The following is a 27,735-nucleotide window of genomic DNA, read 5'->3' as shown; positions in this document are numbered from 1 at the left end:
AGTCTCTTCACAACTGTACAGCTCCACGCTCAGTATTCTTGCAGCTCAAATAGGATTCTGACAGTAATTCCCTGAACCGATGCTCTATTTTCAGCTCTCGCGTGGCCTCTTACTTCTACTCTGCTTATGTCTGAACGCCACCTGCTGCTGGAGAATATTCTGTTGGTTTTTTTTCATGCACGCTGTGGAAACATCTGCTTCCTCATTAGGACTGACGAGCCTGATGGTGTGTTCAGCATCTATTAACTCACTGACTCGCTGGCCTTTGAATAAACCGTGTCACCATTTGAATTAAGCTCTAACAGATGAGGGGAGAAGAGGAAAAGTGTTGATTTATTTGCCTACATTTTTTAGTTTTTGGGATAGGTTTTATTCTAAGCTTATTTGTGGCTTAAGTCATAAACATTTCATTTTTTTAAAATTAAATCTGAAAGACAATCTGAAATATTAGTCGCTAGGATAAATGTCCACACCTTTCTGGTATTGTTTATGTAGTTTGTATTCTGTACAGTGGGATTGAAAAAAAATGATTGTGTTCTTGTTTTTAGTCTTCTCACTAGTGAAACTCCTTTGAGTACCAGACCTTAGTGGCCTGGGTGCCACATGCGGCCCTTTGTCTGTATTCACGTGGCCCCAAACTGATTTAGACAACTGGAGAGAATAGAAAGTTATAATTGTTTTTATTATTATTATTTTCAACCTGAAATTTGAGTTAGGGATAGGGTTCTTTCTCATTTAAAGGGGAAGTGTCTCTTAAATGTATCTTAGACCTCTATTGTACTCATCAGTATGTGTCTGTTTGAACTTAACTCTCCACCCATACCATAACCACACCCACTCTGCTGTGATTTGTCAAGCTTGATGTTAAACACCAGGTGTCATCAATCCAGGAAGTTTCCACCCATCAAATAAATAATAATAATAATAAATTGGCTTTACTCTCGTAACCTCTCTTTCGCCGAGATTTCAGGCAACTTTATAAAGTAATAACTTCAAAACGTCGTCATGATGATACTGCGTCTTGGAGTGAAGGTAGGGTTTAAACATTAGTTGCCCTTTTAAATGTTTTATTTTAACTTAAAAGGCCTTCAAATTATATTTTCATGATTTGTTAGCAATTAATTTATCATATATATTTCATGAATTTGTTGTTGGATAATTATGCTTTGTAATATCAGATATATTTTGGTCTTGTTAATCCAGTATTTGATAGTATCATGCTATTTTATTTTATCTCATCTCTTTACATGCCATACATGGCTTAATATATTTTTCCATTCAATGAAGTCAACTTTCAAGTTTAAAAGTTCAAACCATTGTCTGCATCTTAAACTGCAGCTAATGCATTTAAATACGCAATACAATTCCTGTCACTTTGACCTACATTACAGGAAATCTCTTTAAATATGTTGTTTATCTCGTCCTCTGTGGTCGCAACCTCGGGTCTTTTGCATTTGAGCTCAAACCTCAGCAAACAAACTAAAGTGGGAATATTCGCAAGCCTCGACAAATGTTCTCAAAATGCTGAGGAGCTGATCCTGACTCACTTCCCTTTGGCTATCAGGTGCTTGTCCTGCTGTATCAAAATGGGAAATTCCCAAAAGATCCCACTTACAGACAGCTTTAAATTTGACTTGACTCTACAGTTTTCCACTGCATTACAGTAAGCAGCCACATTGTGACTCATTTATGGAGAAAAATGAGCCAATTTAAAACCGTATTAAGGCCAAAATCAAGGGTGGGCAAAAAAGTTTCTTAAAGGGCAACATTTATACAGTGAAACATAAATAAGGAACATCATAATATCATATTAAAACCTAAAAAAAGAGAAAAAGGTTAAATGTAAATAAGGATTTTATAAAGGATAATTATGCCATTACATTATTACAAAAATAATTAGAACATTACAGTGAGCAGCCACATTATGACTCATTTATGGAGAAAAATGAGCCAATTTAAAACCGTATTAAGGCCAAAATCAAGGGTGGGCAAAAAAGTTTCTTAAAGGGCAATATTTATAAAGTGAAACATAAATAAGGAACATCATAATATCATATGAAAACCTAAAAAAAGAGAAAGGTTCAATGTAAATAAGGATTTTATAAAGGATAATTTACCATTACATTATTACAAAAATAAGATAAAATACTTATTGTTTTATTTTTAATCATCATCTAAATATAAATGATAAAAGGTGAAATAAAAAATAAAATCTTATCTTGCCAATTTTATAGGACAAGAAATAATTACAGAATGTTGTTGTATTGGGTTTTAAAACTTAATTTACATGTATTATCTATAACTGAACAGGCAAAGAAATAACGTATAAGATTAGAGCAAATTGGAATTCGTAAAACTTACCACTCACCTCATGAGGGCCGCGTGAAAACAGTCCAAGGGCTGCATGTGGCACACGAGCCGCACCTTGCCACGGTTTGGAATAATAAAGAATAATGAGCTTTGCTGTTGTTCCCCATTTTGTTTCTCCCTCTTGTGTGTTTTGTGTTTATCGAAGTCGGACACGCCCGTGAATGCAACTTTGACTGTCAGTGATTAGCTTTAACGACGGCGGTGAAAGATGGCTCTTCATAAAGTCAACACAAACTGAGGCTGCATGGACCAACGCCTCAGCACTGGCTGTTTAAAAACCTCCTGACTTGCAGCCAAACCCACCATCCCTTTTGGGTTATGTTATATAATTATATTAGATTTTACAAATAGCTCTTTTATATTGTATCACGGACGTGTTTACAAACCACAAAAGCCCACGTTGACTTTTGGCTGCATCACTCCTGAGTGCTGTCTGAAACATTTAAAGGGCCCAGTGAGTACTTGTATCTCAATTTAAAAATGTTTTAGTTAATATAATCGTCCTCTTGCAAATGTCTTTCTTGAGAAATTCTGATTTGCAACTTTACTCTGTAATGTTTTGTATCGTAAGTTACTCAAAACGTCACTTGTATAATCGAAACGTAATGTTTTTGTTTTTTTTAAACATTTGGTCATATCCTGTTACAGTTTTCTTTCACAATCCTGTAAAAAGAAACTGTGTGGAAGTGTGATTGTTTGTGTACTGGCATCAAAATTGTTTTTACTTTTTATCAACAGGAAACCTTTTTTATTGTCAATACAATGAAGCGATTCGATCGTCTACCAGCTTTCTCCAGGTTTATCACTGACATAAGTTACTGGGAACTGTTTAATTTTTTGAAAACCGCATTGAGAAGTTGGAATGACTAATAGTCCGGGATGATGATGAAGTGGTTGACTGACGGGGAGATCTACGTTCATGAGTCAAGACAGCAGCCAGCTGCACTCCTACACTCGCATGAGTGCACATCACTCTAATTTTATAGAAATAGATCAACCACGTCACGACTTGGAAAAAGGGGAATTATGTCTATGATGTTTTTCTCTTGCCAAAGCAAGAATGAATAATCCAATATATTTTGCTTGTCATTGTCTGACGTCGCCCCAATCCGTCATCGTAAACATGAAAATATTATCAACATGTTTTATTTTTAGTTTCCTTTATAGAGTTTTATTATTAGTCAATAAAATGCTGTCAAGTCAAAAACGGAGCAAATAATTCAGAACTTCTTGGAAACATGTCTCGTAATGTTAGTTTTGTGGGTCACAAAAACAAAGTCCCAGAATAACTGGATTTCTCTGCCAGCTCAGCAGAAAAGGGGTAAAGTACCTGGACCTGAAAAGAAGCAAGTCCGCCCCCACATCAAGCCAAGCCACGGTCTGCAGCGCTGCACAGCCCCTCTGTCCCACCACAATGTAAACAAACCAGTCGCCATTAAAACTCGGGTGAAGGCGGAAGCTTGCCAGCGACCACATCAACCGTGGCCAACAGGAAGTGCATTTAGCATTTCAACTGCTTACTAGAAAGATACTATAAGGTTTTTTAACAAGGTGGTGTAAAGTTAAACAGAACATGTCACAATTAACAAGACTTGTAAAGTGTACCACGTTAAGCATTTGGGTTTATTGGATCACGTGTAAGCATCAGAAGATTTCACAGCCTCTCTTCGACGCTATATAGATATAGTTGAATATAGAATAGATGACATGTACTTCACTATGACCTGATGATGCTGTTGGCCTCCTCGTATAGTTACATAACCTTTCCTTAGACGCCGCAATGCGTTGGTGGCGCAGTGCCACGCGAAATGTGTATTGTTGAAGGTTCTGTGCCAGACGTCCTTTTGGAAGCTTGGTGGTGAAACCAATTTAAATGTGGCATTTTTTTTAGGACGCATGGAGCCGTGTTCATTAAGCCATTGACGCCAAGTGAAATGGGTGGCAGATGTCTTCAAAGCAAGCGTGGAGATTCACCATGGAGCCCCATATAACCAGAAATAACCCTGTGACGGTCTGACTGAGCAAAATAACTGCGTCAGAAGCAGCGAAAGCTGTTGTCAGCATTTTTTCAAGGGCGGTTATATTTTACTTTCTGGATTGTAAATGGAAAAATAATTACATCTGGGGAATGTTGTACAGATATACTGTGACTGTCATGAGGGGCCATCGTGGCGTCAGAGTAAACAATTATTAACCCTTGACCCAGAGACAACACAAGGGATACCTCAAACATGTTTGTTTTTGGGCCTCAGGGTCACCTTGACCTTAAGATAATACAAGGGTTAAAATAACTATTTGATAATATTATTAATATTACTATTAGATACTGGTCGCACTTCTCTTTCAAACTGACAATTCAATAATGGTTGGAAGAAATTGACAAATGCCATTAGTAAAAAACAGACATTTTTAATAATAATAATGTTATTTATCAATATGGTAATATTCTGATAATCTCCTATCTTTTCATGGACTTTAACATGCTAAAAAAGTATTATGGTTTAGAGTTTATTGTGGCATTCACTCTTACTCTGTTATAATTGTTATAATTTATCATTTATTTCATTCACTACTGTTTTTGGGCAGAGAATTTGTTAATGTGTGTAAATATCAATTAAGGAAATGAAGAATTAGCGTTCTGTATTTGAAAATCTTCAAATGGAAGAGTACAAAATAAATCTGTAATAAAAACATTTTTAACAAGATAAATTAAATAAATAATAAATAAAGTCTTAATAAAATTGAAAAACTTAAACTAAAGAGTAGATGGAAAGGTAAGAATGCATAAAGAAGTGTAATTGTATGTATTACGTTAAAGAAAAGGGCACATGGTGATGTTGTGGTTAGCGTGAGCACAGCAAGAAGGTTTGTGGTTCACTTACAGCTTGAAGGTGAAGTTATTTTGTTCTCCCAGTGTTTACATGGGTTTATTCCGATTTCCTTCAACAGTCCAAAATCATCAGATATTGTTTGATGTGGTTTAAATAATAGTTGTGTGTCTCTGTGTGTGCTTTGACTTTGTGATTAACTAGTTCTCTAGCAACTAATTCAGGCTGCATGCATTTACTCAGTTGGAGCTGAAGAAAGATGTTTGCCAAAGAGAAAAAAGGGTGTCAGCAGTCTACATACTCACAAAGCCCCATCTGCAGTTTTGGAAACCGTGTAGTCCCGTCGTGAGTCATGATATGTCGGCAAACAATTCACCAACCACAAGTCAAAAACAAAGATGTCTCGTGTGTTATTCTGTAGATAAATAAAAGTCTTGAGCAAGTGATTACGGTAGCTCGGGAATTATCATCTGCTTCTGACTTCCAAATTAGAGATTTAGTCATTCTGGTGGGTGATGCCAAAAGAGCTGTTGCATCAGCAAATTTCTGCAGAGATGATTGAGAAGCTAATATTTCCTAAACCTCTGAAAACAACAGGATACATCATGAGTCACATTAAACCTTGTTTTGTGGATATTTTAAACTCCAATTTACAAATTTGACTATGAGACACACAGCATGGCAGTAATTAAAGAATAAATTAGCCCTTATTTGTTTTTGTTGGAGTTTTATTGAGAACCCTTTGTCATTTGACATTTTTTGCCATGTTAATATGTTTGAGGTCAGACTGTTACGTTATAGGTATGACAATATTTTTCCCAAAATATCATGTATCATTTAACACCCAAGTTTGAAATCAAGACGAGCCTATTATCTATTCTTAGTTTTTATTGCCTCCTTTAACGCCGTATTTAGACCATAATAAGCAGAAGTGTCTGGCCGGCCAGTCTCATGACGGGTGTCATTGTTTCAGGTGACAAAAAAAGATTTGGGGACAGCTACAACTGAAGATGGAGAAATGCATTTGATATATAATGCGTGTGATATATAACATAAAGGATCTATCTATCTATCTATCTATTGTTTCTATGCATGCGTACGTGTGTAAGTAAGTGTCACAACAAAAATAAACAATTAGTGACCCACTTTTTCATTTGGCTGATTGTGGATATTTTGGAAATTCCCCAAGTCCTCTGCTCAAGAGGCTTTCAAAATGAGGTGGGAGGGTTGAGGTTACTAGTAGGCGGGAATGATGTGAAGTGACTAAGACATGAGGGAGCATAAATAGTCCTGCAGGAGCCCAGAGGAAGAGGACAACACCAGTCTGCAGTCAAAACAGAGAGAGATAAGCACTGGAAGAGCATTTTTTTTTAAACATCCAAATAACTCGTCATTATGGGTTGCTTTACTCTTATTGTGGGTTTAATTTTGGGGATAAACCTGCAGCAAGGATGGAGCCTTCCTCTTAAATCCGTCCATGTCAAATTCCCTGGAGATGTGATCAAAAACATGACTGATGTGGAGCTGGCAGACGTGAGTAGCAGATGGTTCACTTTGTCTTCATAGATTGAAATGTTGCTGTCATGCTGAGCAGGAGAGTCATTAACACAAGTCATTTTTGTATGCAAATAAGAAAAACTTATTATTTAAGACTGTTGTTCAGTGTATTCCTCTATGTGGTTTTCATTAGAATTACCTGAAGAGGTTTGGCTACATCAACACACTGCAACGTAGCGGCTTCCAGTCACTCAGCTCCACTTCCAAAGCCTTGAGACGAATGCAGAGACAGATGGGGCTGGAGGAGACCGGACAGCTGGATAAGGCCACGGTGGAGGCCATGAAGCAACCTCGCTGTGGGGTTCCTGATGTGGCAAACTACAAGACATTTGACGGAGACCTCAAGTGGGACCATAATGACATCACTTACAGGTAATGTGAAGAACAACATGAATGTTAGGTTTCCACTAAATCTTAATCTTAACTTGATCTTGTACACTAAAAATTTCAATGGGTCATAAATCGCTGATATCATTTCCAACAATCTCTGAACAGGATCATCAACTACTCTCCAGACATGGACAGCGAAATTATTGATGATGCTTTCGCCAGAGCCTTCAACGTGTGGAGGGATGTGACACCCTTAACCTTTACACGCCTTTTTGATGGGACGGCTGACATCATGATCTCATTTGGAAAAGCTGGTACGGCTCATCTTTACATTTGTTGACTTTGTGTTGACCTTTGGGATTTGTCGCCTTTGAAAACCCCAGAAAGATTACATTTTATTTTGTTTCTTTCAGATCACGGAGACCCGTACCCATTTGATGGTAAGGATGGTCTTCTAGCTCACGCTTACCCCCCTGGTGAGGGCCTTCAGGGTGACGCCCACTTTGATGACGATGAAAATTGGACTCTTGGAAAAGGGCCAGGTAAACCAACCTCACCGTTTCACTGCCAAAATCTGTCGTCTAATGCGCCACATGAGAATTACATCAAATTATGTAAAACGTTGATTTATAGTTGTGAAGACTCATTATGGGAACGCGGAAGGTGCTTTGTGTCACTTCCCCTTCAACTTTGAGGGTAAATCCTACACCAGCTGTACCACCGATGGACGCACGGACAACCTGCCGTGGTGCGCGACCACTGCAGACTTCAATAAAGACAAGACATTTGGATTCTGTCCTAGTGAACGTAAGAAAGATTCATGTCCAAAAAATAAAGGAAAACATTTTAAAGGTTTTTTTTTTTCCTTCAGTTCTTTACACATTTGGAGGAAATGCCAACGGAGCAGAGTGTGTGTTCCCCTTTGTTTTCCTGGGTGAAGAATACGACAGCTGTACCTCAGAGGGACGCAATGATGGTTACCGCTGGTGTGCCACCACGAGTAACTTCGACACCGACAAGCAGTATGGTTTCTGTCCTAACCGTGGTGAGTGAGCAAAAAAAACAAACACTAAAAACCGACTTGTGTTGATCATGGTGTAATTTTGCTTTGCCAGACACTGCTGTGACTGGTGGGAATTCTGAAGGAGAGCCCTGCCACTTCCCATTTGTTTTTATGGGAAACTCTTATGACTCCTGCACGAGTGAAGGTCGAGGGGATGGCAAGTTGTGGTGTGGTACCACAGATAACTATGATGACGACAAGAAGTGGGGCTTCTGTCGTGACAAGGGTGAGAAATAGAAACATTTCCCTAATCCTTTTGCATATGAAGGTTTATAAAACATAACCTCATTCATGTAACAGGTTACAGTCTTTTCCTGGTGGCTGCCCATGAGTTTGGACATGCACTGGGTCTTGACCACTCCAACGTACGGGAGGCTCTCATGTACCCCATGTACACCTACATGGAGGAATTCTCTCTACATCCTGATGATATTGAAGGCATCCAGTATCTCTATGGTACGATAAAGCATGAAGACACATTTGAAATGTATAATACAAATTAAAAACAATTCTCATAAACACACTTTGAACAGGAGGGAAACAAGGCCCTGATCCCACTCCCCCTGGTCCCATTCCTCCTACCGACTCCTACCCAGACCCCGATGAGACTGACGCCACAGATAAACCTGAACCGACCACCCCCACAACGCGACCTGTGGATCCTTCCCAAGAAGCCTGCAACATCAACAAGTTTGACACCATCACTGTCATCAATGAGGAGCTACACTTCTTCAGGGATGGGTAAGTGTCTGTTAATGTTCGATATCAACTTTTTGGCTAACCATATTTGGGTTTTCAGGCTATACTGGAGAATGTCTAGCAAGGACAACGGAGGTCTCAAAGGACCATTCTCCATCTCTCAGAAGTGGCCTGCTCTGCCTGCAGTTATAGACACCTCTTTCGAGGACCTTCTCACAAAGAAATTGTACTTTTTCTCAGGTAATCTATCTTTGTGCATTATAAATTGGGTGTGAAGTATAGACCTAACAGATTCCATTGCGCCCTATCAGGGAGAAAGTTCTGGGTTTACACAGGAAAGAGTGTCTTGGGTCCACGCAGCTTGGAGAAGCTTGGTCTGGACAGCAGTATTCAGAAAGTGGAGGGAGCTCTTCAGAGGGGCAAAGGCAAAGTTCTGCTCTTCAGTGGCGAAAATTACTGGAGGTGAGGAGCGCCACTATCTATCTATCCATCCATCCATATTTCTATTGATATACATTGTTTATGTGACATCCAACAGACTTGATGTAAAAGGCCAGACAATCGACAAAGGTTACCCTCGCTTCACTGATGCCGTTTTCGGCGGTGTGCCAAATGACGCTCATGATGTGTTCCAGTATAAAGGTAAGCACTGTTTAATTTTTGTAATTATTATTTATATAAATTAAAACAACATTTTAATTTGATTATTTCTGTTCTAAGGTCTCATCTACTTTTGCCGGGACCGGTTCTACTGGCGTATGAACTCCCGTCGCCAGGTGGACCGCGTCGGTTACGTGAAGTATGACCTGCTCAAGTGCACCGAGTCCTCCAGTGGCGGTTTCTAGGAAGCAAGGGACGAGCTGGGAGATGCATCAAAGCTCTCTTCTATTCAGGAATAAGAGGGCGTGAATATCAGAGTTGGAATGTTGTGCCTTTATGTGTGTCATCTATGCTTTTCAGGGAAGTGGATTAGTGGTTGATGTAGCAAATACATCTTTATAACAGAGCAAGAAAACCGCTACCTCTGGCACCTCATCCTCCTCAGTATCATAACCTGTGAATTTAAAGATCATGTTGGCCATTAAACAAGAGCCAACAACTGCAGGAATGATTTTAAAAGTGAACTATAACTGGATTACAGACACAGGAGTGCAATAAAGCATTGTTTTAAGAAACAAGAGAAATATAACTAGAATAATAACAGTCAAATTGACATATATTGTAGTGCCACCCATAATTCCTCATAATTACAATTTTATTGTGGTTATTTGATGACTTAGTTCCTCTAATTTACTGAACTGTACGCCTGATCCCGGGACTGTACATCCCAAAATATGCTGTTATCAAGTTCAGAGACCAAACAGTTTTAACTCAATTGTTTTTGTATTTATAGCAATGTCATTTGTGTTGAGTTTATAAGCTTCCTTCTGTTGAACACTTTTCTATGTTTTTTTTTTCTAAAAATGGCTTCAAAGCCAATTACTTGCACTGGATAACAATGCATGACTGAGATTATTTAAATGTTTTTACTTTCAATGCAATAAAAAAAATCATCAACAAACAATTCGTCCTTTGTCTCAGTAACGTTATTATCTGCTCTAAATCGAGCGCGTTTTTATCTACGAGTGGACTTAAAATGACTAAACGTCAGCGTTACATTAAAATCACAAATAATAACAATTCGGTTGTTGTCCTCGATGGTAGATTTTTAACGTGTATTCCAAACTCCGTCTCTCGGCGTAGAGGTGGCGTATCACTCCGCATCAGTTGCGTAACACGGCTTCCTCAAAAGACAATAGACCAGCATGTCGTTTAGAACATTTAATAAACACCATCGTAAATTCAAGAAAAAACACCACAGTTTTCAGCAGATTACCAAATAACATCTAACAACGTCCAAGAGGTGTTCGTCCAACCATGTTAAAATAAAAACAGTAAATTAGATCCGGCTCGACAGACAGGAAGCAAAGAGACTCTGATGGCGCCCGACTAGAATGAAGCCAGAAATATTGAGTGTTATTTAAAGCTTGCGTGTCAAGGATTTCCCTCTGAATCGACGAAAACACGGTAAGGAAAAAAATAAACGCGATTCTAGCGCGAAGGAAAGTGAATATGTGAATTTCTTTCGGGAGATCGTTTGGGCGGTCTGTCGATGTTGAGGTCCCCAGTAGAAGTCTGAGACTGCCTGACTGGAAAGAAATGGTCGATGCCGAGCAGGCAACATAGCGGGCAGCTAGGCCCTTTAAACAGATCTCAAGCACATCATGGGTGTTCTGCTCCTCCATGGTCACCGCCGAAGCGGAATTTCCAAAACATTTAGGTTAAATTCGAGCCCCTCGAGTCAAATCCACATATAAGTTGCCTACACTTCGACATGTTAACGGCGCTAGGCTAACTAGCATGAGCTAGTTAACGTTGAGCTAATAGCTAGCTGTGTTCGTTTACGTAGAAATCCCGCTGTCCTTAAAGTCATAACACGCAGACGTGAATTTTATTAAAATGTTGTTCAATTGTTTCTTCATTTCAAAGAGTAAGCCTTAGCCTTCACACACTCCAAACGTGTTTTACATTGACGTACTCTCCTTGAAGAATAAACATGGAACCAAAACTTGTGTCGTTTAATTTACGGTTTCATGTGGAGAATTTGTATTAATGATTCATTATCGTATACAGTAAACCTAAAAGAAGTATATGATTCGTATGTTCATATCAACCAGAATAAAGTGTGAAATATACTAAAAACATTACAGCTAAGGAATATTTCAGGAAACTATAAAAACACACTTTGGGCTTTTCATTAGTCAGTTACTTCATTAAACATGCAAACAAACAATAAATCTGTCATAGTGTCCTTTATTCTTTGGTGGAGGTCGACTGACAGAACCTGTCATGGTGCTTTAAACTTTACTGTGAACTTTATTGATCTACTGACTCCTTCAAGAAACATCTTAAGACGTCTTTATTTGTTCAGGCTTTTCCTTGATTTTCTGGAACTCCTGTTGTGTTATCATTTTTATCTTGATCTTTAAAGTATATACTTTATTGAATATTGTTTTGATTGTTTAAGTGCTTTGTGACCCTGGTCTAGAAAAGCGCTATACAAATAAAAATTACTTACTTACTTATACTTTATAATCCAGCAGTAAGAACATTTGAAATTTTTGATTCTACTCTCATATTTACACTGTGTCACACCACATTCATTAAATCCACATACACACAGTCTTTATGGCTATGTTCGGTTATTTATTGTTGTTGCAAAGTCAAATGACTTTTGATTCTTGTAAATGTTGCAGGCAGTTATGGATTCAGAGGAGAATGAGGTGGAAAGCAGCAGCGATGCTGGACCTGCAGGAATGGAGGAGCCGTCCGAGAGCGGGATGGGGATGGAGTCATCTGAGGCCATGTCTGCAGACAGCAGCGATGCAGCTGCCTCGCACATGCAGGCACCAGAGTCCGACTGCCACGTGGGTCAGAGCTCAGAGGGTCTTTTGGTATGCACTTTTTTTAAAACAATCATTCATTTTCAAATCAATACAGTGCTCTGGTATTGGTTGGTTTTCTTTTAGACCAAATTATTGTTTTCTTTTTGGACGCTAGACATAAAATATGCTTTATTATATAAACCAGCTGTAAAGTTCTTTTAACGTCCCTTTATTTTATTCAGGTCTTCATCCCAGAGACCAGCTCAAGTACTGATGTCCGGGTGTCATCCGTCCACCTGCCCGACTCTTCCTCGGTGGCCCAGTCCACCAGTGTGTCCAGCGTTTCCACGGTGACCCAGTCCGTCTTGGTGTCTGAGTCCGCGCAGATGTCGGTGCACTCTAGCGCCCACTCTGAAGGAGGAATGATGGTTTCCGACTCAACCGCTTCCACATCCTCGGACCTGGGGTCAGCCATCGATAAGATCATTGAGTCCACCATAGGACCTGACATCATGAATGGTACTTACTCCTTTTTATACTCCTCCCGTTACATTGTAGTTGTGCTAGTCCTAAGGGGTATTGGCAAGACTCATATATACATACCATACATGTCACGATACAGGGGCAAAAATACGATATATTGCAATACTGTAGGAACAAGTATGTATTTAAAGTACAGTATAGTTTGTTTTGAAACAGAATTATGCCCAAAAATACGCTTTAAAAGCTGCTGGGTTCAACTGTATCCTCTCGTCCTCAGTTATCGCTGGGATCTCGCGGGATTCATTGTTCCTTTAGCTGCTGAGGACGTAATGACTGCTAATTGCCACATACACACTATTGAATAAAAATATACACTACTGATGAATATCGATAAGTTCAAGTTATTTTATTTGTCAAATATACATGTATCAAGAGATACAGCATAAATGCAATTATACGTTCATAATGAGAAAAAACATTGATATATTGAAGTTTATTCCTGAGTAAAAAAAACAAAAGGGCCATAATTTGAAACCGTGCTAAGAATCATTAAATAGTCAAAACTAAGGCTGTTTCATGTCTTTTTTTTCCTCACACTAGGGTGTATAGCTGTGACCAGTGCAGAAGACGGACGTGCACCATATTTAATAATACAAGGACCGGATGATGGTATTTCTTTCTCTCAGTCTCTGAGAATATTTGTTGAACTTGCATACTTGATGAAAAAGATTTCCATGTGCTGCAGGAGCTCCTATGGTAGCCCAGATGTCTTCTTCAGCTCTTTCAGGCCGCATAGCCATCGACGCTCTTGCTGAGGGTCCCACGTCGACCTGTCTGGACCAGGGAGACCTTAGTGGCAACCTAGAACCAGACGACCAGCCCGGGCACTCGGGTTACCACCCGGAGGACAGCAACAGCCAACCAGACCAGCCCCAGCACTCCCACCCTTCCCAGTACATGGACTGCAGTGTGGACGGGCCCGACCAAACCGGAGAGTCCTCCTCACCGTCCTACGCGGAGTGTTCGGGCGAGGAGCCAGACCAGACGCGGTCCCGGTCAGGATTTGCGGACTACAGCGGAGAGAACAGTAACCAGGATCTGCCCGGGTATGTGGAATGCAGCGGTGCAGATTCAAATCTCACCTGCGGGAGTCACTACTTGGGTCAGTGTTCTGTGGAGTATCTGGAGTGTTTGGAAGAGCGGCCGCATCATTCCCGCAGTTACATAGACAGCAGCGCAGACCACAGGACTCTGACCAGTAGACAGTACAGTGCCGACTATAGAGAAGACTGCGTCGCGGCAGCAGACTCGGAGCAGCCTGGATGTTCTCAGTCTCAAGGAGTAGATGATGATGATGATGATGACGACGATGACGATGATCCGGATCAGCCGCAGCACTCGCAACACCGGTCCCGCTATATGGAAAGCAGTAATGGCCCCGAGACTTCACACTATGCTGATGAAAGCTCCTCGTCCGATCACCACGTGGCAAACGGGCTTTCAGAGGCGATGGAATGTAGCGAGAGCCAGTCCGGCCCTCACATCAGCAGCAGCGGCACCTATACGCCTAATCTGGATCCAGAGCTTCCCTCTCAGAACTCACCCAGACAAGACGAGCCCAACGAATCCCAGGCACCCGATGATCCGGTCGGCCCTAAAAGTGAGTCGGCGCCGGAGCGAGCACCCAATCTGGCGGAGCTGGAGGACATGATGGAAGTGGTCATCGTGCAGCAGTTCAAGTGCAAGATGTGTCCTTACAAGAGCATTTCCAAGGACACTCTCATTAACCACATGAGAGACAAACACTTCAGAAACCCTGGTGAGGTCATGACATAGATTGTGCAGAGAAAAGATGCAGTGAACTTACAATTTGATTTCACTCGCTCCCCTAGAAAACTTGCAGAACAAGCGCAAACGTGGGCGACCACCTAAGGGTGAAACTCTGGCCAGGCGTCAGCAGGAGCTGGAAGAAAGAGAAAGGAGAAATGAAGCCGTGAAGAGTGAGCCGCAGGTGGTGGAAGAGGACGACGAAGTTGTGGATGCTGGTGCTATTGACGATACTGAAGGTTGGTGGGAATAACTTCTTTTTTGTTCAATGTAATCATTGTTCTATACATCTGATTCCTTTTCTATCGTTATGCATTTTTTAAACCAGAGGACAGCGATTACAACCCAGTAGAGGAGGATCCAAATGGGAGACCACCTGTTGTTCTGAAGAAAAAGACGTCTTCAATCTCCTCTTCATCACAAGGTCGTCCTCGACGTAAAGTCGGCCGTCCAAAGAAATACAAACTATTGGAGGAGGGATACGACGATAAAGGTGAGCTCCATTTTCTAAAAAGTTGGTAACAATCGATGATTCACAGTTATTAAAAAAATTGTCTTTGAAAATGAAGTAGGACTGACACGACTGCTTGGAATCAAAACACATTTTGTAATATTTAATCAATGCTGTTGAATCCATGTTCTGTTATATGAACTTGCATTTATAAATTGTTATATATATTATTCAAAACTACACGCATTGATAAATGTGGTGTTAAAAACTGCAACTCAGGTTAATGACCTAAATATATTTTATCATTATCAGAGTTAAATAAAAATATAAAACATTTTTAGTCTTGTTATGTGTATGATCTACAGAAGGAAAGTCCTAAGTGTGGTGGACCGTTCATCCCTTAAGAAGATTTTATGCAGCCCTGTGTTATTGAATCACAGAATTTAAAATACACGTTTTAAGATTCAAAATAATAAAAGATTTAACACAAGCTACTTATGACTCATGTTAATCACAATAATAATTTTAACATTTTATTTGACACTCAAGGTCAGCTTACATGTACAACAGCAATGCAAATTAAATAGTTAAAACCCATTAAAACATAAAAATCAGCAGCAATTAAAAGTGGATACAATTACAGAAAATTTAATTGGCTTCAATTGCAAGTTAATTGGAAATGCCACAAACGTTACATTGTCCATGAAAAAACTGTCTATATTCTCTGAATGACATAACACACAATGCAATTATGCTTCAATCTTAATGCTAGCTGTCTTCACCAAGTGGCCAATTTAAAGAACTACAAATTTGCTGGATAAACTAAAAGAAAAAAAGTGTGATTCATTTTGGAGTCTTCAAAATGATTAGGTTACAAGTTCCTGGGCTGATCTTCACAGAAGCCGAGAGCCTTGCCAAGAAGCCCCGTCTGACTGATGATGCCGGCAACCCTGAGGAGGCCAGCTCGTCTGGGCTGAGCAACAACGGGGCTACTGTGGGGACGGATGGAGACATGGCGGAAACAGCCATAAGTCAGTCTGACTCTGAGAACAAAGACCCCTCGTCCAACTCCCAGCCAGAGGAGGATTACCTTCCACGGAAGCGAGGACGACCTTCCAAGCGCTTCCTGCGTAAAAAATATAAGAAATACATCAACAGAAAGTATGTGCGTCTAAGAAATCTGTTGTACGACACAAATGGCTAAAATGTATTTTGTCATCATCCAGTCGACACTTCAAGTCACTCAAACCTCTACTAAGGCCTCACAATTGCTGGATCTGCGGCTCACGCTTCCTGACTCCAGAAGATCTGCGCTTCCACGTGGACTCTCATGAAGGCAATAACCCGGAGCTCTTCAAATGTCTCCAATGCAGCTACCACTGCAAACGCTGGTCTTCTCTCAAGGTACGAGCAGAACGGAACCCATGACCGCGATGGTATCATGTCAAAGTGTTTGTCTCGCAGGAGCACATGTTCAATCACGCGGGCACGAAACCTTTCAAGTGCGAGGAGTGCGACTACTCCAGTGTCTACAGGAAGGACGTCATCCGACACTCGGCGGTTCACGCCAAAGACGAGTATGTTCTTTAAACTACATCATGAATATTACAAGTTCATAAATGTTTTGTTTTTGTTTCTCTTAGAACTAAAGTCAAGGAATCGGTAAGAAGTGAAGTCAGGCTAAAGGACAACATTAAAGGTTCCATTTTTCCCGTTTTTAACGATTGTGATTTTGTCACAGGTTCCTAAAGCTTCAGAATTCCCCTGTCCAGTTTGCTGTCGGGTTTATTCCGTGCAGAAAAGGCTGACTCAGCACATGAAATCCCACAGCTCAGAAAAACCTCACATGTGTGACAAGGTAGCACAAGACTTTCACCATGAATTAAAAATGGCTACATTGTGTGTTCTGAGGTGCTGCATTTAACATTCATTTATGTGTAGAGAAACACTTCAGACATCTTTGTATATGATCAGAAATACATTCCTGCCTCATTTCTAACTGTTTCTTGGCTGTAATTAACCACCTTGACTATATTTGTTTTTTTTTAAGTGTGGGAAGTCCTTTAAGAAGCGATACACATTCAAAATGCACCTGCTCACACACATCCAAATCATTGGGGACAGCAAGTGAGTTTAAAAACGATATTATAACCCTTATAACCCTTTAGTTTACGTCTAGCCCACTTATATGTTGTGTTTAATTATGTTCCAGATTCAAGTGTGAGTATTGCGATTACACGTGCGACAATAAGAAGCTGCTGCTGAACCATCAACTGTCTCACACCAACGACCGGCCGTTCAAGTGCGACTACTGCAAGTACTCCACTTCTAAAGAGGAGCTGTTGGTGTCTCACATGGCCATCAAACACACGGGTCAGTATTTACATGCAAAGGTGTATATCAATGCCACCAGAATATTGAATGGTTTAAACATTTCTTTAAATGAATTTATTATTATATTGAAAGCTTGAATTCTGTTTTTTTTAAATAATTGAAATTAATATTTAATATTTTTAAGTTATAATTTGTTTGTTCCTTTATTATTAAAAAAAACATTTTTGAAATTAAATAATTTTTCATTCATAGTCTTTAAAAAAAAAACATTTTTTGAAGTATCAAATTATTATCTTTTAAATCTTTAATAAATTTCTTTATGGAAAGGTTAACTTAGTGTTTATTAATTATTGAAAATAAATAATTTATACATTAAAATGTCTAATTTGTTTTTGTTCTTTAATACTTGAATTTAATTATTGGAAAATTGGAATATAAAAAAATAAATAATAGTTTGATATTGTTCCAATAATTAAAAAAATACATATTCGAAATTCTATATTTTTTCATTAATAGTAATTTAAATTTAATATGAAAAAGTTGGTACAAGAAATTACCAAGCTATTTTATTTATTATTTTTGAATTGTTGACATCAAGGAGAGGGGGCCATCTAGTAGACTCTGGTGTGTGGCACTGATTCTGACACTCTTTTCCAGGAGAAAAACCTTTCACTTGCGACATGTGCCACTTCATGACAAAGCACAGGAAGAACTTGCGCCTTCACGTCCAGTGTCGCCACCCGGAGGCCTTTGAGGAGTGGTGCAGCGCTCACCCAGAGGAGCCCATTAGAAAACGAAGGCCTTTCTTCACCCTGCAGCAGATGGAGGAGCTGAAACCAAACGAGGATGCTCAACACTTAGAAAACACCATTGTGAGTTTCAAATCAGACCAGTTAGGCGAGTGTTGCCGTGCAGTCCGGTGTAGCTCATGCTTTTCCTGCAGGTTACAGTAGATTCTGCCACACTTCAAGCTATCCAAGGAATGGGGAACGCAACAGTGTCGCAGGATGCTATGGGCAATACCACAATCATTTATGAACAAGGTGAGGGATTAAGAAGCAGATGGATGAGATTTCTGTACTTGTGTACGTGTACTAATGTTTGGTTTTTAAAATATATTTATCCTTCTTTATTCATTATTGTACATTTTATTTTAATATTCTTATTTAACTTTTTTTTTGTTAGTTATTATATTATTATTATTATGTTATTGTTTTTGCTTTTCATTTTGTTTATTATCTATATTATTATTATTTCATTTTGGGTTTTTTTCAAACTGTGTTTATTGTTTTTTCCTCTTATAAAGTGTTCATATGGTTATTGTTTTATTGAGCTGTGACGACCTTAATGTCACCATTGTAGGAAGAATAAAGGCGTCTTATTTTTATCTATGTTCGTAGGTGCGTCATTGGATCTCTCAGCCCAGAATGCTTTGGACCTTCTGCTGAACATGAGCAACGCCAGAGAACTTGTTGGAAACTCGCTCCAAGTCTGTCACTCTTTTTCTCAGCCTCACTCTTTTCCAATTATGTATCTAAATGAAGTGCTCATTGTCTCTTTGAAGGTGGCTGTCCTGAAGTCTGATGATGGTACCGAAGCCAGAGAACTTAGGAAAGGCACATGGACAGCGGTGTCTACGACCCAAGGTCAGCCCCAAAAGGTTCTGACGGTCCACGTGTCGGAGGATGGAGAGACCGTTGTACAGGAGGCCTATGAAGCGGCTACTTCAGAATCAGGAGAAATCACGCAGATCACCATCGAAGACTACGAGCGCGAGGGAGACTTTGGTGTGGTGGAGCAGGCCGTCGAGGAAATCCCAGGCTCAGGGTAAAGATTCTTTATGACAACTTTTATTTAGAATCAGAATCATTTCAAACATGAAGAAATAATGAAGAAAATAATTCTCTAAATTAAACAAAAGAAACTCTTCATTGAAATGTTTAATTGTGCAGAATTCAAACTTAATTTACATCATGTATTCTTCACAGAAACGAAGAGAACGATCCTGCGGCAGAAGTCGCTGAATCTCCGAGTAAAGAGACATTCTACGTCGCCTCAGCTTTGCCGGACGGCGAACTGCAGCAGGTGGAGGTAACCCACCGATCGTCAAGAGTGATTCCTCAGAGTGTTGTTCAATGTCACTTATGTCCTCCATCAGCTGAGCAGCGAAGCGCTGGCCTCGACTGCTGCTGAAGCCTCTCCCAGTCAGGGCAACAAAATGTTCTCCTGCAGGATCTGTATGGTGACCTTCCTCAACCGCTCTGACATGGAGAACCACAAGAGGGCGCACTTGGATCAAAACACCTTCAGGTGTCGTGAATGTGACTTTCAGTCGTCCTCGTGGCCAGAAGTTCAGGTGAGTCATTCTTTCCTGCATCCTGAATCATTCTTGTACCGTGTATTATATTCCTGAAGTTCCATTCCCTTATATTCCTTTATAAATCCCTAAATAAAAGGACAAAGGAGAATTTTCCTAAATCAAAAAACTTTGTCAACTTGTATTTAAATTAAATACAGAATAACAGAACAAAAAAAGAAAATTAAAATTGCTATTTAGCTGTCACACACTTTTTTTTACAGAGTTCTAGTCTGACCTCATTTACATAATGTCTGACTGAAACCATTGCATCATCACACATTTGTTCTACCTTTTGGATTCAATTCAAAACATATTTTTATTTAGTTTAAAAGATAAATAAATATTGGACAATCCCCGCAACCATACCAAACCCCCTAACCCTACCCAAAAAAACGCTGCCAGAATGTTTTTGAATAAATAATAAATTATTCTTAACTTTTTTAGAGCTACAGTACATTTCTCAACCAGAAGTTAAGACGGCTCAATAAACAGAGGGCAATTAAATGTCCATCATGGCTCTTTTCCTGCTTTTAGACTCACATGGAGCAGCATTCCTACTTGCGACCTCACAAATGTTCTTACTGCACCTTCGCCTCGAAGAACAAGAAGGATCTGCGGCGACACATGATGACACACACCAACGAGAAGCCGTTTGCTTGTAAAGTTTGTGGGCAAAGGTGCTAAAATCAACATCATCGAGGACGATGACGTCACTTTCTAATCTTTAATGTTATTCCTACAACTCCAGGTTCAACCGCAACTGTCATCTGAAGTTCCACATGGAGCGTCTCCACCGTCTGAACCTCCGGAAGAAAGAGGCGGTGGAGTCCCAGCAGACGATCATAGTCAACAGTGACGAGGATGCTCTGGCTACGCTGCAGAGTACGACAAATGACCGGGCCAAAAATAAAAGGGCAACTATTGAAACTGTGATTTGTTTTACAGACCTTCAGACGGTCATCACTCCGGACCGCTTGCAGACTCTGGGTCCAGAACACATCATCGTTACTCAAGATCAGTCCGTGTCTGATCAGGTATATCTGTTTACTTTTAATTATGAAGGGTTAGTTCTGACTTCTGGTGTTGATGTTCCAGGAGGAGGGGACGTACATCCAACAGATAACCACGATAGACGGACAGACGGTCCAGCACCTCATGACCGGAGACAACCAGGTTTGCTTCAGACCCGGAGGAGTCAGAACATCTACTGGTTGACCCGTGACCCAACTTTTCATCTTGATGTTTCAGATCCAGTACATCATCTCACAGGACGGAGTGCCACACTTGATCCCTCAGGAGTTCATGGTTCTGGCAGAAGGCAACCATATTCAGGTATTGTTTTCTTTTGAAAATATTGTATTTAGAAATGATTTAATTAAATTATTAAAAAATAATAATTCTATGCTTAACCCTTATGTTGTCTCTGGGTCAAGGTGAACGACCTCCCTGGCTTCCATAATTACATATGCAGTGGTTGAGGTCATTCACCTTGACCCAGAGACCACACAAGGGATACCACAAACGCATTTGTTTTAATATTTGAAATGTTAATTCAACAATATACTGTTGGCACTGATCTATTGCATTCCATACATCTGGTCTATACTGGTTCAAATGTTCTAGACGGGATCAAGGAAATCCAATCCTGGATCATTAATAAAAGGTTTGCATAATATTTTCATGTCTTCCTTGATCTTCCAGATACCAGAGGGTCAGATAATCCAGTATGAGCATGAAGGTTTCGTGGGGGAGCAGCAGGTGAGGAAGAAACAGACCACAGACATTTCCAGGTTCACAAAAACCTGAACAAAGCTCTTCTCCAGATTGCAGTGAGTCACAACGGTCAGATCCAGTATCTTCCTGTCACCACGGAGCAACAGATCGTGTGTCCCGAAGATCTGGAGGCGGCTGCTCACTCGGCTGTCACAGGTTAGTTTTCTTCATCGCCTCACATTTCCTGTCTGATTCAATTATTCACTTTTATATGTGCTGAGTAAGATGGGTGTGATTTCATTTGTCGTTTATTTGGCAAACCATGATTTAGATTTCGTCTGTGCTTCTCTGAAACATCACGTTTGTCCTACAGCAGTGGCAGACGAAGAAATGACACAGACGGTCTACACTGAAGCGACTCCCGAGCAGCTGGAGCAGCTGCAGCAGCAGGGGATCCACTACGATGTCATCACTTACGGGGAGGAGTAGAGCCGCCGAGTCATGGAGTGTGTTTGTCGTTTAAAACGGCCGCGTCAGCTCGTTTCAGTTGCAGGACAATGTTGAAAGAATGAATGTCATGAAAGCATGAAGGGCGTTCTTGTTGTTGCTTGCGAATGGTTGTTAAAAGAAAGTTTATTTTTGAGCTGTTATGGTCGTGATTAAAACGCTGGTGAAGTACAGTGTAAATATGTTTGCTCTTGTGGACGGCAGACACCAAATAAAACATCTTTGACTACAATTGTTAGTTTATTTAATTTTTTGTCTGTTTTTGTTAACAAGCAGGATCAGACTATCTTTCTTTTTGGCAACTTTTATTCCTCCAGTTCGACGCTTATTAAGTGGAACAATAGGACAATGTGGTGCTCATGCAAAACAACCAGCAACACAGGACCACGTACTTCTCCGCGCCGGCTGATGACATCATCTTCAATTCAATCCAAAGAATAAAATAAACAATCTAATCATTCTATATTACTAAACAATTTAGTCTACCAATGTATTTAACAGCTATTTAAATAATAATCTACAAATTTAATTTGCTAACCAGTTCATACTTCTGGGTCTCAACACCCTCCACCACTAAATAAAATGTTGCCAAACCTTTTATTAATTTGACACACACACAGCACATTTCTTTATTTACTGGATAATACAGTTGCACTATTTTAGTAATGCTTTCTTCTTATTTTCCTTTTCGCAATTCTTATGGCCACAATACAGGAGCTAATAGTTCATCAGTATTGTTGAGTGCATAGTCTATTGAAGCATTGGTGGGCCCCCCACCTCTTCGCAAACAGGACAAGTAAAATACAGTTTACGCTTGTGTTTCATCAGACTTAATAGCCATACAAATCTATTCTGAAACTGTACACACACTACTGATTTGTTATCTATAGCATGTATCACAGTAATGTGTTCACTCAAAAACACTTGGAGAGCAACAATCCTTTCCTGTATTAATTTAATGTTCAGGAAACCAGTTTTCTATTATGAAATGTGTGTAAAAAACAAATTTAACTATAACCTGTGCAACAAATCAGTTACATACTAAATAATTAAAACATCTAATGTGTGTGGAACTCAATTCAATTGAAAAAAAGGATACATGTTTGATGATCTGGTCGGCTGGTTCCAGAGGACTCTTTCACACCAACATAACATGGCAGGTCTTGAGCTGTTGAAAGGTTGGCTGGCCCTCTCACACTCTCTTCACCATTTCACTTTGTCAAATGGTATGACAACAATCATCTGCTCCTAAACACCACCAAGACCAAGGAGATGGTTGTGGATTTCCAGAGATCCAGGGTGCACCCAGAACCAGTTCTCATCAAGGGGGACTGTGTGGAGGTGGTGCACACCTACAAATACCTGGGAGTACAGCTGGATGACAGGCTGGACTGGACCACCAACACAGATGCTCTGTGCAAGAAAGGACAGAGTCGTTTGTACTTCCTTCGAAGGCTGGCATCCTTCAACGTCAGCAGGAAGCTGCTACAGACCTTCTACCAGTCTGTGGTAGCGAGTGCCCTCCTGTACTCAGTGGTGTGCTGGGGGGGGCAGTCTAAAGAAGAAGGATGCTTCACGCCTGGACAAACTAATAAGGAAGGCAGGCTCTGTTGTAGGCACAGAACTGGACAGTCTGACATCCATAGTTGAGCGACGCACCCTCAACAGGCTCCTGTCCATCATAGACAATCCACACCATCCACTACACAGCACCATAGACAGACAGAGGAGCAGCTTCAGTGACAGACTGCTGTCAATGTCATGCTCCACAGAAAGACTGAGGAGATCTTTCCTCCCCCATGCCATCAGACTCTTCAACCTGCATCATACATGACACACACGCATGCACACATATACATGTTCATCTCATTCTTTTTCTCAGACGTCTTTATATATTTTTTATTTTTTTCCTTTTTATACATATGTTTTAGTTTATATTTAGACTGTACATAGACTTGCATGCCTCTTATGTTTCTATCTTGTAACATATTCTGGAGCTGCTGAACTGTGAATTTCTCTGTGAGATGAATAAAGTATCTATCTCTTATCTTATCTATCATTCTGCTCATCATCAGATCGCAAAACTGGAGTATCCTGCACAACATGTCTCTCCTCCACATGTTCCTCTTCAGAGTGGCCCTCAGGTATCAATGCCTCTTCGGGTCCATCTCTGGGGGCGTGTCATTCCGGGGGCAAAACACTTGTCTTCTGCATTAAGGGGCAGATCTGCAGATTCACTGCTGTCCATATGTGACACTCATCTTCGCTAGAACTCTCAGTATCATCTGGGTCTTTGTTATACCTGGATTGCTGTTTTCCTGTCCTCCGTTTTGTACTGTTTTCATTGTTTTTCTCATTCGGATTGTGTTCACGTGTCCCTTTCCCCTCAACCAAGTAGGGACAGGTTAGGAGTAGGTTTCTTTGTAACATGGATTCATCCATATCCTCTGGGTGTGAGGTTCCTCAGCAGAACATGATCACCTGACTAAAGGTGCGGCAATTGTAAATGTTCAGTCCTCCTTTAGCACTTTTCCCCATATTCCCTTGCAATGGCATAGGCCTCCAGCATGACTTCTTTCCATTTCTCTGCATAACCAGTCAGTGAATGGCTCCTGTCCTCTCCCCTGCTGGAGAACATCAAGTTCACTGGTAATGTTGGTTCACGTCCAAAGAAAAGGTAGAATGGAGAAATCCTGTAGCCTCATGCATGGTTGAGTTGTAAGTGTAAGGATATGACAACATTACTGTAATCAATCATCTAGATTTAACACACATTTCAAATAGTCACTTGATTAACTGATAATCTTTCATATTTAATTCATATTAAATAATCCTTTTCTTGCATTGCATTCACTGACTGAAACTGCTGCAACACAGGCCCAGGTCACAAAGCCTTTCACACACACAGAAAGATTAAACAATCCCAGATTCCAGCAAGTCTGTGGGAACCTGTGTGAGAACTCTGAAAGACACAACAGTCCAGCAAGTCGCTGGGAACAGACTCTCTCTAGAAGACAACAACCTTTGGTAAATTTCCACGACGACCACATGCGGCGGCCATCTTAGAATCAAGTGTTTACAGTTACTGACCAATCCTACATGTACATTGACTAGAGGCGTTAATCTGAATATTCTACTATAAAGATCCACCATTTTGTGAGATCTTTGCGTTCTGGCATTCGAAGACGTCTGCGATAGATCTCTCTGCTTGCTAGCACCCGTGTTCACATAAGTTTGTCTCTGACTTTTGCATAATACACTAAACGAGCATTTTTCTTAAACTCATCCATGTGTCTGTCCTTCATTTTCCACCACCACGTACGAGACTGGGGAGGGGTCGGTTCATCGGAACACAAAATCCCCACATAAGCATGAACCACTTTGTTAAGGTGCTCCTTCCTCCTTGACTTCTGAGACTCCTCCAACGAAAGCAGCATTCCAAGCAGTGTTCTATTGAAGCGATCTGCAGGATTTTCTTGAGGATGATATGGAGAAGTGCAGGAGTGACGGATACAGTGCACAACCACATAGCCTAGCACAGACATGGGCAAACTACGGCCCGCGGGCCACATACGGCCCGTTAGGCTTTTTAATCCGGCCCGCCGAACTTGTCCAAATTATAGTAAAAACCTCCTTCATTTTCCCCTTTCCCTGCAATGCCCACGTTCCCCAATAGATAGGCGCACTTAAAACACATTGACCGTTGTTAGAGTGGCGCGTATTTCTCTTTATTTCACTTTAATTTTCACTTCGTTTCATGTCACCATTTGAGCCCTTCTGTGAAAATGAGTGGACCAAAGAGAAGGAAAGTGCACAGCGAATGCCGAGTCTTTAATAAGGAGTGGACAACAAAATACTTTTTCACTGAAGTCGGATCAACGGCTGTATGTCTGATATGCCAAGAAGCTGTTGCTGTTTTCAAAGAGTACAATATCAGCCGTCACTTTGCCACGAAGCATGCAAACTATGCTAGCAAGCAGTCAACACAAGAACGGGCGGCTACTGCTCAGAGGTTGGCAGCTAATTTACAGAGTCAACAGAACTTTTTTCACCGACAAACTGCAATTCAAGAGTCAAGTACCAAGGCAAGTTATTTGCTGGCATTCAAATTAGCAAAGGCTAGCAAGCCTTTCTCCGAAGGCGAGTTTTTGAAAGAGTGCATGGTAGAGACAGCAGGTTTCTTGTGTCCGGAGAGCAAAGCCAAGTTTGAAAAAATCAGTTTAGCACGCAGCACAGTGACTTGCCGCGTGGAACTGATTGACGCAGATATAGTCAGCGAGTTAAACAAAAAGGCAGAGTCCTTTAAGTTATATTCACTAGCACTGGATGAAAGTAACGACATAAAAGACACTGCTCAGCTCCTCATTTTTATCCGAGGGATTCACGACAGTTTTGAGATAACGGAGGAGCTTTTGAGCATGGAATCACTGAAAGGGAAAACGCGAGGAGAGGACTTATATGAACAGGTGTCTGCTGTCATCAAGAGAATGAAGCTACCTTGGAGTAAACTTGCCAATGTCACCACGGATGGATCGCCAAATTTAACTGGAAAAAACGTCGGGCTGCTGAAAAGAATCCAGGATAAAGTGAAAGAAGAAAACCCTGACCAGGATGTTATTTTTCTTCACTGCATCATTCATCAGGAGTCTCTGTGTAAGTCTGTATTGCAGCTTAATCACGTTGTGGATCCAGTTGTAAAACTTGTTGACTTCATACGAGCAAGGGGACTTAATCATCGTCAGTTCATTACGTTCCTGGAAGAAACTGATGCGGATCACCAGGACCTACTTTACCACTCTCGCGTCCGCTGGTTAAGTTTGGGGAAAGGGTTTCAACGAGTCTGGGAGCTCAAAGAGGAGATTCGCTAATTTTTGGAGTTAATGGGGAAATCCGACGAATGCCCCGAGCTGAGCGACACAAACTGGCTTTGTGACTTTGCGTTTGCTGTGGACATATTTTCACACATGAATGAGCTGAACGTGAAGCTACAGGGGAAAGATCAGTTTGTGCACGACATGTACACAAATGTGAGAGCCTTCAAATCCAAGCTGTTTTATTCTCCAGGCAAATATCAAACAAATCTTTCGCACATTTTCCCACACTAGCCGTGCAGAAAGAGGCCGCCCGAAATGCGAAGAAATACTGCAAATCACTGGACGACCTGCACAGAGAATTTTGCTGTCGGTTCTGTGATTTTGAAAAAATTGACAAGTCACTTCAACTGGTGTCCTGTCCCCTGTCACAAGATCAGCACCGCAGGAGCTGCAATTGGAACTGATTGATCTTCAGTCTGACTCCGTCTCAAAGGAGAAGTTCAAGTCTCTTAAACTGAATGACTTTTATGCTTCACTTAACGAGACCACGTTTCCAAACCTCCGGAGGACGGCACAGAAGATGCTGGTGTTGTTTGGCTCGACCTACGTGTGTGAGCAGACGTTTAGCGTCATGAAAATCAACAAAGCCCATCACAGATCCAAGTTAACAGACCAACACCTCAGATCTGTTCTGAGAATTGCCACAACAAAACTCACTCCAGACTTTGATGCACTGGCAAAAAAGGGAGACCAACAACACTGTTCCCACTGAAATTGGTGAGTTTTTCTGCTGTGTTGCATATATGCATATGGAAAGTTTGGAAGTGCGTCTTTTAATTAAGAGTAATGCGCATCTACGCACAGCAGCGGTACAGTAGCTTAATTAACACGCCGTAAAACTGGTCCGTTTCTGTCGCTCCAACACAACGTCACGTCCGGTGTAGGTACAAATTTAGTCCCCCCACTTCCTACGTG

General features: G+C 40.7%; 2 protein-coding genes and 1 pseudogene across 2 annotated transcripts; all 3 read left to right on the top strand.

Moving 5' to 3' along the window:
- Positions 1-6,564: 6,564 nt before the first annotated feature.
- On the top strand, positions 6,565-10,359 carry mmp9 (matrix metallopeptidase 9). Its single transcript, XM_087782403.1, has 13 exons — positions 6,565-6,731; positions 6,889-7,127; positions 7,251-7,399; positions 7,499-7,627; positions 7,719-7,892; positions 7,957-8,130; positions 8,201-8,374; positions 8,449-8,604; positions 8,682-8,889; positions 8,948-9,087; positions 9,159-9,309; positions 9,386-9,489; positions 9,568-10,359. The coding sequence occupies exons 1-13, from the start codon at positions 6,594-6,596 to the stop codon at positions 9,690-9,692; spliced, it is 2,061 nt and encodes a 686-aa protein (XP_087638529.1). The 5' UTR covers positions 6,565-6,593; the 3' UTR covers positions 9,693-10,359.
- A 303-nt stretch (positions 10,360-10,662) lies between these two features.
- Positions 10,663-22,178, top strand: LOC148059877 (zinc finger protein 335-like). Its single transcript, XM_087782402.1, has 27 exons — positions 10,663-10,914; positions 12,144-12,341; positions 12,515-12,791; positions 13,356-13,424; positions 13,501-14,574; positions 14,648-14,821; positions 14,911-15,075; positions 15,933-16,194; positions 16,260-16,437; positions 16,498-16,610; positions 16,677-16,695; positions 16,775-16,891; positions 17,084-17,160; positions 17,246-17,406; positions 18,025-18,239; positions 18,311-18,410; positions 18,768-18,856; positions 18,932-19,194; positions 19,356-19,458; positions 19,526-19,723; positions 20,261-20,403; positions 20,475-20,760; positions 20,822-20,899; positions 20,975-21,058; positions 21,428-21,484; positions 21,550-21,655; positions 21,813-22,178. The coding sequence occupies exons 2-27, from the start codon at positions 12,150-12,152 to the stop codon at positions 21,926-21,928; spliced, it is 4,716 nt and encodes a 1,571-aa protein (XP_087638528.1). The 5' UTR covers positions 10,663-10,914; positions 12,144-12,149; the 3' UTR covers positions 21,929-22,178.
- Positions 22,179-25,715: 3,537 nt separating this feature from the next.
- Positions 25,716-27,532, top strand: LOC148059876 (general transcription factor II-I repeat domain-containing protein 2-like; annotated as a pseudogene).
- The last annotated feature ends 203 nt before the right edge of the window (positions 27,533-27,735 follow it).

The sequence above is a fragment of the Callionymus lyra genome, chromosome 19 (assembly GCF_982586985.1).
Source record: "Callionymus lyra chromosome 19, fCalLyr1.hap1.1, whole genome shotgun sequence".
In the NCBI taxonomy this organism is placed as follows: Eukaryota; Metazoa; Chordata; class Actinopteri; order Syngnathiformes; family Callionymidae; genus Callionymus; species Callionymus lyra.
Note: the sequence above shows the minus strand (reverse complement) of the source record. Positions and strands in the feature narration are given on the sequence as shown.

Excerpts from the sequence above, each read along its gene's own strand:
- mmp9 (XM_087782403.1), top strand. The coding sequence starts at position 6,594 with ATGGGTTGCTTTACTCTTATTGTGGGTTTAATTTTGGGGATAAACCTG. Across the intron at positions 8,890-8,947 it reads CTACACTTCTTCAGGGATGG|GCTATACTGGAGAATGTCTA; the intron begins GTAAGTGTCTGT and ends TTGGGTTTTCAG. Across the intron at positions 9,088-9,158 it reads GAAATTGTACTTTTTCTCAG|GGAGAAAGTTCTGGGTTTAC; the intron begins GTAATCTATCTT and ends GCGCCCTATCAG.
- LOC148059877 (XM_087782402.1), top strand. The coding sequence starts at position 12,150 with ATGGATTCAGAGGAGAATGAGGTGGAAAGCAGCAGCGATGCTGGACCT. Across the intron at positions 16,892-17,083 it reads AACCTCACATGTGTGACAAG|TGTGGGAAGTCCTTTAAGAA; the intron begins GTAGCACAAGAC and ends TTTTTTTTTAAG. Across the intron at positions 17,407-18,024 it reads CATGGCCATCAAACACACGG|GAGAAAAACCTTTCACTTGC; the intron begins GTCAGTATTTAC and ends ACTCTTTTCCAG.